General features: G+C 37.2%; 1 protein-coding gene across 2 annotated transcripts in view; it reads right to left on the bottom strand.

Annotated features, from left to right (window-relative positions):
- LOC308695178 (UPF0606 protein KIAA1549) overlaps positions 1–14,146 on the bottom strand; it is a 59,857-nt gene extending 45,711 nt beyond the window's left edge. For both annotated transcript variants that reach the window (XM_081373193.1, XM_081373194.1), the window contains exons 1-2: positions 14,007–14,146; positions 12,522–12,691 (exon numbers count right to left, since the gene is read on the bottom strand). In XM_081373193.1, the coding sequence (XP_081229319.1) occupies positions 12,522–12,609 (88 nt within the window). In that variant the 5' untranslated portion in view covers positions 12,610–12,691; positions 14,007–14,146. The remainder of the gene's footprint in view (positions 1–12,521; positions 12,692–14,006) is intronic.
- Between the last annotated feature and the right edge of the window lie 517 nt (positions 14,147–14,663).

The following is a 14,663-nucleotide window of genomic DNA, read 5'->3' as shown; positions in this document are numbered from 1 at the left end:
TTCCCTACACGTTCCTCCCCTACTCCCTCAACCTTCTTCGAAAGACAGGAAGGCCAGGCCTGTAACCGGAGAGGCCCTGAAGACTGTGTCACTGTGAGGGCTTCGTTTTTTTTTAGGGTTGGACTGAACTCACTGAATAAACTTGTGGACCCTTCGACTACAAAGCAGCCAGACTCCTGTAGAGTGGAGAGAAAGAAACACCTCTTACACTAAAACTCCATCAGGCGAGATGGTTTGACAACCTCTGTAAAACATGGTGCAAATTATGATGATTATGAAAGGTCGAGGACAATGCTTAACGGTATTATTGTTCCTAATCTGTTAGTATTGATTTTTCTTCAAAAGCAAAGCACCAAAATGAGTGTGTACGTGAAATACGAGTTCTTTTTTAATACTCCAATTCCCGTGATTTTTTGAAATGTATGATTTAATCTATTTTATTACATTTCAGATTTAACAATTAATTCCCCAAAACCCTGGCTGTGCTCGGATGTAACCATCTGTTCAGAGTGAGATTATCCAGACATGTGTTGAACCGTACAGATATGTGAACCCAATGCAATATGGACATCCATGTCAGCCTTCTGTCACAGTTACCTCAACTAAACTTCACAACAGAATCAAAATGCTGGGATGTATTCGGTAGACCACAATAGTGAACTATAATCAATCGCCATGTGGGTGAATTTGGCACATAGGTCTTACAGTACATTATATGTAGTATAAATTAGGGCTGTGTTGAAAAAACCGATTCACCGATTCTGAATCGATTTTCATATTAATTTCTAAAGATCGATCCGTAACTCAGAGGATCGATTTTCCCCGTGAACTTTAACTTGCCGCGTCATTGAATTCACGCATGCGCGCGAGGTGGAAGGACATTAAAACAACGTCAGTAACGTTAACCCTCTGGGCTTCTTCGCCCGAAAACGGGCGAAAACTTGAACGTTTCGAATTGTTTAATTTTTTTGCTTCATCGGATGGGGGTGAAACTTGGTGACTTTTCTTTTATTACCTATATGAACACACAAAAAAATCAAGGAGATGATTCTGATATGTTAAAGGGTCGTAAAAAAAAAGTCACACTTAGCTTCCTCCCGCCCGAAAACGGGCGACATAGGAAATGAATGGGAAATACGAAAAAATAGGAAAACTCAGAGAAACTTTTGGTGGTACAAGCTACAGATCAGCCACTGTGCTGAAAAAAAGTGTACAGCAATGAAGGGGTGACACTCTAGAACATCAAGAGTGTAAAAAAGACACCCTCCCCCCCACACTCACACACCCACACACACAAACACACACACACACACACAGAGAAATGAACTGGTAAGACTGAAACAGCAAATTTTGCCCCAAACTATATACAAATGATATAATCATAATAACTCCAAAACTATAGCAAGGAGAGTCAAAAGGTAGGTATCGTTTGAAAGAACTCTTTTTAAATTTTTTGAAAATATAAATTACATTACATTTGGACATTGTCCCGCCAAGAAACGGTGGATAAAAGACAATATATATATATAATTTTTATTATGATTTTGCATATCTTTCATATTTGTCATGGAATAACTCAGGAAGGAAATAAGGTAGGAGGAAAATTCTTTTTTAGTGAAGTCCCCCTACATGTTAGCTGCATCTGGATAAAAAAATAATAATTTTTGGATAAAGGAATCAAAAATTACAGCATTTTGAAAAGAGATAGCCTTTTTGTACAGTCTTTGACACCCCCTCATGGGCAATTTTTTCTCCATGAAGAATATCTTGTCATAAAAGCAATAGATTATGTTAATTTTGGGCTCATTTTAATTGTAATAATATGCTGTAAAAAATGAAGTGCCATTTTCAATTATCTGAGAATGTTTCATGAGCTGTATGATGTTTTTGACACATTGCAGTACATTATTTTATAGATTATGAAAAAAAAAGAGAAATTCTATGTATCAGCAAATAACTCAGCAATACTTAAGAGTTTTTCAAAGTGGATACATTCACTGTCAAGTTCAGACTCTAAGCTTTCAAATGACATAAACTTTGTGTTTATCAAGGCAAGATTTTTTGAAAAATATGATAATAAATATTTTCGCAGCTAGGTGGCGCCTGCTGGCGGTACACTTGGTTTTAGAGGGATTACTCAGCACTCGTTAGGAATTAATACATTTAATTAGATGCATTAAAAAGCTGAGATTCTAAGCTTTAAAATGATATATAATTTGTGTTGTTCCATTCAGTGGTTGATTAGTAATAAATTGTTTAGGTGGCGTTCTTCTCACTTGAAATATTTTTTTTTTTAGGCCTGCACTCTAATTTGATGTGAAATGTTGCATTTATTGAAAAATAAAATAAAATAAAAAAATAAAAATATATATATTAATTCTAATGGAAAAAATAGCTCATAAAAATTACATAATTAATGCAAAGTATCATAAAAAATTCTAAAAATTCTATATAATAATCAGAAAACATTATAGAACAAAACAATATTTGATTGGTTATCCTAGGACAAAGTTAAGTACAATTTTAAAGGGGTCATATAATGCCATTTTTGTACAAGCTAATATGATTCTTTAGGGTCTAAATTAAAAGTTTGTATTATACTTTAATTAAAAATTCTCATTAGTATTGTAAGAAAACACTAATTTTACCTGGTCAAAAACAGCTCTGTTTTCAGCACGCCGTTTCAGTGCATACAGCTTTAAATGATAATGAGCTTTGCTCACCCCGCCCCTCTGTTCTGTGGGTACACCGTATTAGACATTCTCTGACCGTATCTAACACAATAACCACGTGTTATTCGTTATAAACGTGGGATTATGAATTATATTGAGAACGTCGTACATAGAAAACATGCCGTAATGTACCCTGAGTGTAAACCTTAGATGCATTCATCCTGAAGCCTGCAGCAAGGTTTGCAAATTTCGCAAAGATTAATATAAATACTAATATAAAGGTTAATAAAACATTACACTCACATCTTCTGGAGGTTCAGCAGGAACACGTTGGTACCGATCCGTTTTTTCTCGTTTGTGAAGCTGTCTGGTGTGAAATGATTCGCGCAAACATGAAAGCACAGACGATCGTGGGGAATCCCCGTGAGGGAATCCCCGCGTCAATCCTTTGGGCATATCGCTTCAAAAACAAAACTCAGCCACTGCATCTTCAATGGCTCAGATTTAGGAACATTCAAATGACTGCTGTGTTCCTTATTACATCTAAGAACAGAACACCACAATCGCTTAGACGCCATTTTACTCCAGCATATCAACAATGGCGGACTACAGACGACAGCTGTCACAGCTCGCTCAGGGCGGGTCTTGTGTTGAAACACGGCTGTCAATCACAATAGCGGGAGGGGCGTACGATCTTATGACGTCACAATATCGAACGGCTTGATTTCAGAGATGGTCAAACATATAAGGAGATTAAAACAAAACCACTGGATGGATTTTTATCATGATAGGATGGTTGTGTACAGGCACTGCCAACAGACATTTCAGTGCAATCAACTTGTAAAAGTGCATGTACCATTATATGACCCCTTTAAGGCTTCGCCCGTTTTCGGGCGGGAGGAAGCTAAGTGTGACCCAATTATGAAGAAGCCCAGAGGGTTAATCAAGCGGTTGCTTTGAAAACTCCAGAAACGCTCAAAGCTGCGATCTGGCACCATTTCGGGTTCAGAAGCAATGCAGAGAACGAGCTTGACAAAAGCAAAGGTTTTCTAAAGGTTTTGTAAGTTCAAATTTTATTTACATTCTGTGTAGAGATGCGCGGTTGGCGGTTACAGCCGCGGACTCCGCGGATAAACCGTGGATCGGGCGGATGACGTGACGAAAAATTATATTTTAATTAAATTCGGATGGGTGGCGGGCGGTTAACCAATCAAATAAAAAATATATGCATACATTAAGCGGATGGCGGACGGGTGCGGTTTTGAAAATTGGTCAAAAACGTTGGTGTGGACGGATGAGTTTTGTTTTGTGATGCGGTTGAAATAATAGCCCATCCGCGCATCTCTACTGTGTAATGTTGTCTGTTTACTGTGAAGCCAGTAACCAACAATCTGTTTACATTTGCACTGGCTTAGAACAAATGTGTTCTAAATGTTGATCATTAAAATAAAAAATAAAGGTGCATTTGCATCTGAACTGTAGCAGCTTTTTGGAAAATTCTTAATGTCATTTTTAATAATACATCAGGTTCGCGTCTAAATAATCGTTCTACTGCTGCTGATATCTGCGTCCTCGGTCGTCTACACCAGTGCAAGTTTGTGAAAGCAGTTGTATCAACACTCTGGAAGGGGGATTGTTCTTTACAACCACCAATACTCCATTAATTTGCAGTTGAATGTCTATAATAATAGTATCAATATGTTGCATAACTACAGTCCTGTAATTCAGGTAACAGCTGGGAAAAAAAAGCTTTTTTCAAAAACCATTATCTAAATCTCGAAGATCGGATCGGATCGAATCGAATAATGATAATCAATTCAAGATCTTGAGAATCGGAATCAAATCGATTCTTGAAATTTGAATCGAAACCCAGCCCTAGTATAAATAAAATGAGTTTATGGAGTAATAAAACCCAGAAATGACACAATTCAAACTACAGTCAATTAATAGATAACAAAAGGATACGTTCAAAACAAAGTGGATGAAATGGGATGAATGTAATATCAGTATATAGATCAAGTAGTGGAGGTCGCTGTTGAATAGATGGTGTAAAATAGCGTGACATCACTGACACGAGCCCAGCGCTATCTCAGCCTCACAGGCCTCCATTCACTCAGTTCCTTTGACTAACAACTAAAATAGAGCCCTCTTATCTTTAAGTGTCACTTCAAATGAGTGCTCTACAGAACAAACGTTGGGAAATAAGTGTTGACTACAAATCCAGATTTTTACCAAAAGAAAAAAAGTACCATGTCTAGTTAGGAAATAGTAGTTTAATAGAGTAATTGGTGTAAACAGTAGTGGAATCGTGCAATTTTCCAAAATGAAAATTCTGGTATTCAGTATAAACATTCCCAGCCATAAAACTGGAACTTTAAGACCAAAGTTTCTTATAATCAGATCTAATGTCTTGTGCTTATGCTGATGAAACTCACAAAAAAAAGCCCAGAGGTGCTCAGTGCTGAGTCGGGATCTGGGCTTTGGTTTGTTGAAATTCACAATGAAGAAAAGCTGTTCAAATAAAAATGTACTTCCAAAGAAAGAAAAGAAAAGACACATGCTGTCTCCTTAAAGAAATAAAATAATAAATGTGCATAACAAGACAACTGCGTCTCTTCATGACAGACAAATGCATATCTGAAGCCAGGCAGTCTGTCAAGATTGTGTGCTAAAAAACAAAGATTTAAAAACTTGCTAGGCATACCAAAGCTTTCAGATGTTTCTTTTACATCAATAAAGGCCATTAAATGAGAAGAACTGGTCTATGAATGTAAAAACTATAGGACTGTGGAAAACTACCTTGTTAAAGGGGTTTTACCCCTAAAAAAGGCCAAATTACTAGCAGATGTCTTAGAACAATGGTGCAGAAACAGCTTTGTACTGCACACTTTCTCTATGATGAGGACAAATTATTTTCATTACGACTAATTATCATGAAATTAGGCAAACAAATTGTAAGTCTAGAGGGAACTAGGGATGAAGCACAAAACCAAAAAGTAAAAAAAAAAACTTGTTTATGAGAGTTTCTGTCTTAACCATTATTGAATATGACCCTTCTGAATTGAATATGACAAATAGGAAACCCTACTCGAACACATGGAAGTGAAGGCTACAAGACTATAAGTGTGCTATTTGGCATAGGTTTTGTTATGTCATGTTAAACTGGGTAACTCTGCCCATTTTTAAATCTCATTGATCCCACTCCATCTTGGTGTATATTGAACATCAATTAAACGGCTTTGATTTTGGCACCCTTTAGGTTTACTTTGAATGCGAGTTAACTTTAAATTGACCTGACCTTGACCACAAGCTGATGCATCCCTATGGTGAAAGCCAAACCATTATCCTTAATACACAAAGTCCTCCTTGGCAAGGAAAGGGTTCACCATCAAAGAAGCTTGTATCCAACTATCCCAGTTTCTCAATGGGACTTTGTTTGCTTGTCCAGAAGCCAGTGGCTTCATCATCCAGCTCCTGTGGTTTTTGATGGGCCCGGCGTATTGATCTGTTCCCAGTCCCAGAGGCGATGAATAATGAATGCACTCATTGTCATCCCTCACAGATCAGGTTTCATTTGTAAACGAAGCAACACTTGTAATTAGCCAGGAGTTTTTCGATGAGCTCCTCGCAATCCCCAAAACTCAACAACGCTCTTCAGGGACTCTGACACCCTGTGTGAATTCTATGAGAGAGCTTTTCAAATACAAGAATAAGAAGTAGGGTTACACCTGGGTGATCGTGTGTCCACTGAGTGCTCTCATCTCTGTCTAAGGAACATCGGTACATGCACTGGTTGCCATTGGAGATAAGACATTTAAGACAGGGATTTCTTCAAAACCATATGCAAATATTGGTCATTTAAATTAGACTGCCCTATAGAGTTGAATTCGAATTCTGGACAGTCGAAATCGGGAAGTAAAATCTCTTTCAACTTCTCCATAGAGTAATATGTTTTTATGCATAAAACTTTAGGACAGATCTGCCATGAGTTCTGAAATTGTTATGGGATAATATTCGCTTGTAGAAGTCACATGCTTAAGTCTGCAATCTTATTTATATTCTTGTACACTACCATTCAAAAGTTTAAATAAGTAAGGTTTTTTAAGAAATGTATACTTTTATTCAGCAGTGACACATTAAATTGATCAAAAGTGACAGTACAGGCAGTTGTAATCTCTAATAAATGATGTTCTTTTTCATCAAAAATTCCTAAATTCCTAAATCACGGTTTCTACAAAAATAGTAAGCAGCACAACTGTTTTCAACATTGGTAATAATTGATTTTTTTTTGTAGGAAAAAATTTTAAACTGTCTGACCTAAATCTCAACACCAAGATGAAGTATAAAATTGTAGAGCAATTTCAAAATGTATGGAGTTAGAAGGTGCTGGAAGCATTTGAGCTGCTGAGCTTTAGTAATAATGCATTATATAAATGTGGCTGATGACACCATTACTCAAACTGCCAAATCTGTCTCAGTGAGTATCCTCATAAACACACACACAGTTGGTTATACTGTATCTTCAGTGAATGTAAACAATTTGAGAAAGAAAATGGATATCATTATATTGGATCAATGCATTAAAGTCTTAAAGTGACAGCAGCCTAATAAACCTGCTGCCGTCTGTGTCAATAACATAAATATAACAACAAAAGACCAGAAAATCACTTTTGTAGCTTTAACAAACATTAATTATATTTAAATTACACAGTGATGACTATGCAGTGTTATTTTACATTTGAATATTCCAACGCATTCTCATCCAAGGGCGTCATATACTGACGCTTTTGACATTTCGTCTACATCCAACGCACATGGCGTCCAACACACCCTTTAGCGTCAATATGACATGCACAGAGCTTTGTTCGGTTATGGGTAGGTTTAGGTCTGGGGTAGGGTTAGGGTTTGACCGCTAGGAGGCGCCTTCTGGCCCATATCTATCTGCGTCTTATATTGACGCTAAAGGGTGCCATGTGCGTTGGATGTAGTTGAAATGTCAAAAGCGTCAGTATATGACGCCTTGGGATAAGAACGGGCTGATTATTCAGTTTCTGTACCTGAATACTGTTAGGCTACATGAAAAACAAAGCAGTGTTTATTTCATTTGTATCTTTGTTTATTATATTCAATGCAGATGCACTCCTACACAAAATCATCCCAATCATTGTAGGATGATTACTTAGAGCTATTCAAGCCATCTGGAGGAATTCAAGGAAAAATAAAATATCACAATGTCAGGTTTTTTTTCAACATTGTGCAGCCCTAATTGACTATATGCATCATTATTACCTCTGTACTGACTTGTTGAACCTAGATAGTCAGAAGAACCAGGGGAAAGATGATTAAAACTCAGTGTAGACCTGACTCCAATTAAAAATCTACAGGACAAACAGATTTTCTGGACAAAAATTAAAGATTTTCTACCTTTATATATTTTTCATCCACAGGTTACATGAAGGTGCTGGCCCAACCTATCCACGTTCTCGTGCTCTCTGACGTTCTCTAACATTAAAGGGTTTCTTACATCAAGATTTCAGGTAACAAAAATTACTTTTTTTTTTATTTCAGAGAAGCCACAGAATTCATGTTCTGAATTTGAGAGATCGGGATTTAATAAGTGCCACAACAGACTTACCGCGTTGGTTTTCAGAACATGTTTTGATGGGCCTGACTTAAAGCGATAGTTCATCCAAAAATTTCATTTCTGACACATTTCGTTCGAAAACTGTATGACTTTCTTTCTTCTGTGGAACAGATATTTTGAGAAATGGCTGTTTTTTGTCCATACAATGGAAGTTGTACCAATTGACCCTTCGCAGGGAGTTTGATTGACAGGCGATCTGACCAATCAAAATCCGTCATCCGCGCCATTTTTGTCCGACAAAGCAGTCAGGACAGTTAGTAGATTAACGTTGGAGAATTTGAACTTGAAAAACGGTGTGTACCGACGTCTTTCCGCGGTTAAAACACCATTCCTTCTTATGTTCATTTATGTTTATTTGATGTTATAAACCGACTAGAAGGAAGAGATGATCGGTTCACGAGCAGCTTTAACTAAGGCTCTACGTATTTATTGTTTAAATTTCTTTAAAAAAAATGACCAAATTTGAAAGGTGAGACATTGTTTCATATCAAAAGTAACCTGGTCAGTCCTGTCTGTCAGCGCGTTGTCAGTGTCCTCTCTGCTCCGCAATGTATATTTCACTGTGTGAGAACATGGTGTGTGGCGTGAGAGCGGCGTGGCTTGTCGGACATAGCAACAGTAACTAAAGGGGGCGGAATGCATGTGCATAACTTTGCGAACGGTCAATTGGCTCAAATGTTGATTTGTTCCCAAAGTTCTTTAAAATTTCTTCTTTTGTGTTCTGCAAAAGAAAGTCATACAGGTTTGGACTCACATGTCGGTGAATAGACAGAACTTTCATTTTAGGGTGAACTATCTCTTTAAGAATCAGTGAAGTGGACCACTGAAAATAAACACCATTCCATTTTTTTTAATACAGCTTGTGACATGCCGAAATGGATATAAATGCACCATCACTTCACTCAGTGAAGCACCTAATATCTTGATTTTCAGCAAAAATAGATGGGTAATTGGAATGAATCGCACAGCAGTCAAGTTTACTCTGACAGCTGATCTATGAGAATCTTCTTGAATGAATGATAGACACGATTTCTTTTAAAAAATGAATGCGAAACTGCACCACAAGTCTTGAGTTTGAACTTGAGAAACCACTGCAACGTGCAAATGAATCCAATTGCATCTAAAGATTTTTCTACCAACAAAAAGCATCTAGCAGCATTTTTTTTTCTGTAGCCTAGATTTTTATTCTTATTCTGTCTTTATAGAGTTCTTTGACCCATAAGACTGTGAAAGGGTATAATTGACATACAGGCAAGATGAGTCTGTGTGCTTAATTTGTAATCTATCTAAATTGTGAGTGATATTAAAAATTATATTAATTTGTAGAGTTGTCTGTAAACGGAAGGAACTGTTTTCGTTCGAAGACAACACACATGGATTAGGGTAAATCAAGAGCCAATGTAGAAGTAAAAAAAAGAATAGTAGCCTTATTTAATATCCTTCTTCATTACGTTGACAACAGTCAAAGATCTGACCTGCTTTTAAATTAAAAGTAGATATTTTGAGGATATAGAAGAGAAACATTTTGAGAGACTAGTCACTAGGCTAAGAAATTAGAGTTTTAAAGACTAAGAGATGCCTCCATCCTTGTAAAAAAAAAACACATCATACTGTATCATAAGTTTTTCTATCATGCACCTCAGAGCTTTAGATTCTGAATGATATGAGTCTCTTACACCGTGTTATACACATCGCACCGCAACAGTTAGAAGCCGTCTACACTGGACGCAACAAAGCGACCTTTGTAAATCCATTTGTCCTTCCTATGAGAAGTATTGCGAGTGCTTGGAGTACGTCATAAATAGAACGAGTCATCAGTTTACTGACGGGATTTGTCGTGTCACACCGCAGCGCATCCAGTTGTCCAGTATTATGGGTTCTATTGTCTTTTGTCGCGTCGCATTGCGCTGCTCGCGTCCAGTGTAGACACAGTGTTACATTTGAAAATTCTAATTAAGGCCTTATATAGTTTGCTTGCATTGTGTAAACAAAGAAGAAAAACAGGGTAACACTTTATTTTACGGTGCCCTTGATACAGAGTAATTACTTAATTAGGTACTTAGTAATAGACATTGTAATAACATGTAACAAAATGTACTTAACATGTAACTAAGTTATGGAACAGCCTATACTTACAGACTGTAATTACACATGTAATAGGCAGCTACTGTTACACATGTGTAACAAGCCGAGTTGGATAAGGTTTATAGATACACATGAAGTACACTTAAGTACATTCTTGATACACTTTATTTTACGTAGCTTATACCTGTGTAATATTATGTAATTACAATCTAATTAGGAAACTACTGCATGCATTTAAGCTGTGAACTAGTGAGTTAAATCAAACTAAGGCAGAGATGGATAAGGTATGTATACACAAAGTACACTTAAGTACAATCTTGATGCACTTTATTTTTTGTAGCTTATACCTGTGTAATTGCAATGTAATTGCAATGTAATTAAGAAGCTACTGCATGCATTTAAGCTGTGAACTAGTGAGTTAAATCAAAGTAAGGCAGAGACGGATAAGGTATGTATACACAAAGTACACTTAAGTACAATCTTGATACACTTTATTTTATGTTACATACAGTACAAGTAATGCTACAGAACATACACATTTACCATGTGTAACTGCAGACCTTAGTAGCCTAACATATTTAAGTACTTGTTGTTACATTGTGTTATACTAAGTACTTTCTTACATAATTACAGTGTACCAAGTCCGTAACACGTATGTAACAGACTCGGCTTGTTACACATGTGTAACAGTAGCTGCCTATTACATGTGCGTAATTACAATCTGTAAGTATAGGCTGTTCCATAACTTAGTTACATGTTAAGTACATTTTGTTACATGTTATTACAAAGTCTATTACTAAGTAATTAATTAAGTAATTACTCTGTATCAAGGGCACCGTAAAATAAAGTGTTACCAAAAAGGGTTATAAGATATTATTCCAAAGCAGTGGTTCTCAACTCGTGAGTTATGGACAGGAGGGAAAAACAATGTTAAATGCAAATAATAAAATGCAGCTACTATACAGTATAATTGTGCAAAGCTATGATAGCTAAATAGACTTCTAAAATGAAGGGGATATGCTTCCTATATGTGACCCTGGATCACAAAACCAGTCACAAGTCTCACGGGTATATTTGTGGCAATAGCCAACAATACATTGTATGGGTCAAAATTATAGATTTTTCTTTTATGCTAAAAATCATTCGGTTATTAAGTAAAGATCAGGTTCCATGAGGATATTTTGTAAATTTCCTACCGTAAATACATAAAACATTTCTTTTTGTGAGTGAATGCAGCACAATCGCGAACATAAATGGACAACTTTAAAGGCAATTTTCTCAATGTTTCGATTTTTTTGCACCCTCAGATTCCAGATTTTCAAATAGTTGTATCTTGGCCAAATATTGTCATATCCTAACAAACCATACATCAATGGAAAGCTTATTTATTCAGTTTTCAGATGATATATATATCTCAATTTAAAAAAATTGACCCATGTGACTGGTTTTGTGGTCCAGGGTCACATATCATGCTGTCAATGATTTCCAATCAACATCCAATGTCTTCTTGAGGATAAACATAATTTGTGCAGACAACAATGTGTTTTTCCAGTGAATTATTGGCCACAGAGAGATGTAAACCATCAAAATTTAGGAGGGAGGGAGGGAGGGAGGGGGAGAGAGAGAGAGAGAGAGAGAAAATCTCTCTCAAACTAGACAACACACATTTTTAAATAAAAGGACATTCGAAAATCTTATTCAATTACTTTTATATCCACTTTTCTAAAGTATCTGCTGCTAAATTATATATGAAATAGATTTAAATGAAGTTTTGAGAGAGAAAAAAACCCATCATCATGGATACTTAAATCTGCACAGTAAGTTCCAGACAATCAAGAAAGGTGCCCATAATGTTAACATTAATTTTGAACAAAACATTTATCAACATGTTGCCAAACAGGTCTGACTCTGAATCTGGCCTGCTTTTAAATTGAACCAAAATGTGAATATAAATTGCTAATGAGAAAAACATTGTCCTCAAAACTTCGCATTGCATTACAGCAGTTTTAAAGGTCTCCCACAAAAGGCTAAATTCCTATCATCTTGCCAACAAACTCATCCAGTTACCGGTTGCAAACTGATCACCCATCCCAAATGAAGCAGACCATGACATCACTTACCTGCAGCAGGTGAATCAGCGATCACCATGGAGACGAACATCAGCAGCAGCAGCACGCGCGCGGTGACCCGACTACCTTCCTCCATCATTAGACCCTTAATTTAGTGAAACTCATGTTTGGTCCAAGGTGATCCGAGGAGAAAATCCACGCGTTCAACTAGTCACCGTGAACTGCAGCAGATGAAGACAACACCAGTGTTATTTAGGTCATATTTTCAGTCCTCTTTTTGAACATGAATTCATGAATACTCCCGGAACAATATCTAACGATTTAATCATAAACCGAACAAATGACATCCTGCATATCACTAAAACCCTCAATTTTAATTCATAACTGCAGATTTTAACCACTAAAATGCATTGCCATGCTGCCTCGCGCTGACTGAGTGACACTACAAGTGAAGTGCTCGTGCAGAGCGCAGACCGTACGGTTCCTTTGTTCCTTAACTTGTCCGACTCATTTTCACGAATCGGTTCTTTCAAACAATTCGTTTTAAAGAACCAGCTCGAAGAACGATAGTTACGTCATGGCGCAACTACGTCATCGCGTGGCCCCTGCCATCCTGGCGTGACACATTATAAGCTCTAACGTTCCAGTAAAGTTATTTACTGCTGTTTATTACACGTAAGGACACTTTTAACATAGCATAGGTGTTTATTATAAAGTCCCAGCTGTTTGTTGCAGTCTGTTTCGTATGTGTCTCCGTCATATATTTCCAGTACGTCTGCTAATGGACTTTTAAACGAACTTTGCCCTATTTATCAAATCCTGTACAAATCACTTCACTCATCTCGGACATGAATTTGAATCCCCACTCGAGAACCACCAGGAACGATTCCGGTAGATTCGTGAACGAATCATTTAGACCTGTTCAATAGATTCACCAAAAAGATCCAGTTCAAAAGAGCGATTCGTTTTCATGAATCGGCATCTTTATCGTGCAATATCACACGAACCGAGTCTCGCAGAGATCCAAACATTGTTGTATAGTGTGCTCCTTTCAAATGACTAAACTTACACAATGACATAGCACACTGCATGCTTCAGAATCAATGTAAGTTAAAGCCAAGGGCTTGTGAACTCACTGTGCGTTAAAACCCCGCGTGTTGCACGCGGATTAGGCTTGTAGTCGGGATTTGCAGTAACGTTAACTGTTCTGTAATGATTATGAGAGAAATACTTTGTGATCCTAGGATTTCACGGTGATATTATAACTATCTTGATTACCTATTGGAACTAAGAGCTAATATTTCGGATGTGTTGCTGTATGCCACATAACGGAGTCTTTTTGAAAGAAATGATTGCAAACATCGTCTATATAACGTTTCATGTTTGATTGATGGTGCATTTAACTCGAGTTAACTTGTAGTTGCAAAACATACGTCTAGTAACTTTGTCTTGCGGCTGGATCGGATTTATATCAGTTTATTTTAAAGCAAAGAAAGACTTTTAGCACATGCACAGCCTAGAAAAGCAACTCCTCACCTTTTAAAGCCGAGTTACAGCGATCTGAAGTCGATAGCGTCCATATCCAGTTTCAGATCAGGATTAAATCTTCTTTTTTCCATGATTGCATGACACAACGTGGGATTTTCTTTTCATAAGTGTCCGGACCCTGTCTGAACATCACTCACTTTCTCAGATGCAACCGCTCTGTGCTCGGGATTGCACTAAATCCTCCCCTGACAGCAGGATTTGGAGTGTCTTGTACGGGCTCTCCGGTCATTGGCTCCCCTCGCCGTCCTTCAGTAATCCGGGTTAGATTGACACCTCCGCCGGCGTCTGTGCTTTAACTGCAACGCGCTTTGTTACCGGATCTTGTGTGGCTGCATATTCTGCACCTGAACCAGATAATTTTTTAGGAAGTTTTTACATGTTTTATTTTTCACAACCAACGAGATTCTGAAAACGATTAAACGATTCGTTACAAGAATCATATTCGAGTTTGGTAATGTGACAGCACACCCTAGTGGCCACTGAGGGCAACGGCGTCTTTCTTCAGAAGATAAGTACTTGTAATTAGATTATATGACATTTTAAAATACTCATAATCAGACTACAGTTACTTTTCTATTGATTACATGTTATTCTCACAATGGCAGTGAATTATTCATAATCCATTGAATCTACTTTTAAATGTTC

This window comes from Scardinius erythrophthalmus, assembly GCF_964197995.2.
Source record: "Scardinius erythrophthalmus genome assembly, chromosome: 8".
In the NCBI taxonomy this organism is placed as follows: domain Eukaryota; kingdom Metazoa; phylum Chordata; class Actinopteri; order Cypriniformes; family Leuciscidae; genus Scardinius; species Scardinius erythrophthalmus.
Note: the sequence above shows the minus strand (reverse complement) of the source record. Positions and strands in the feature narration are given on the sequence as shown.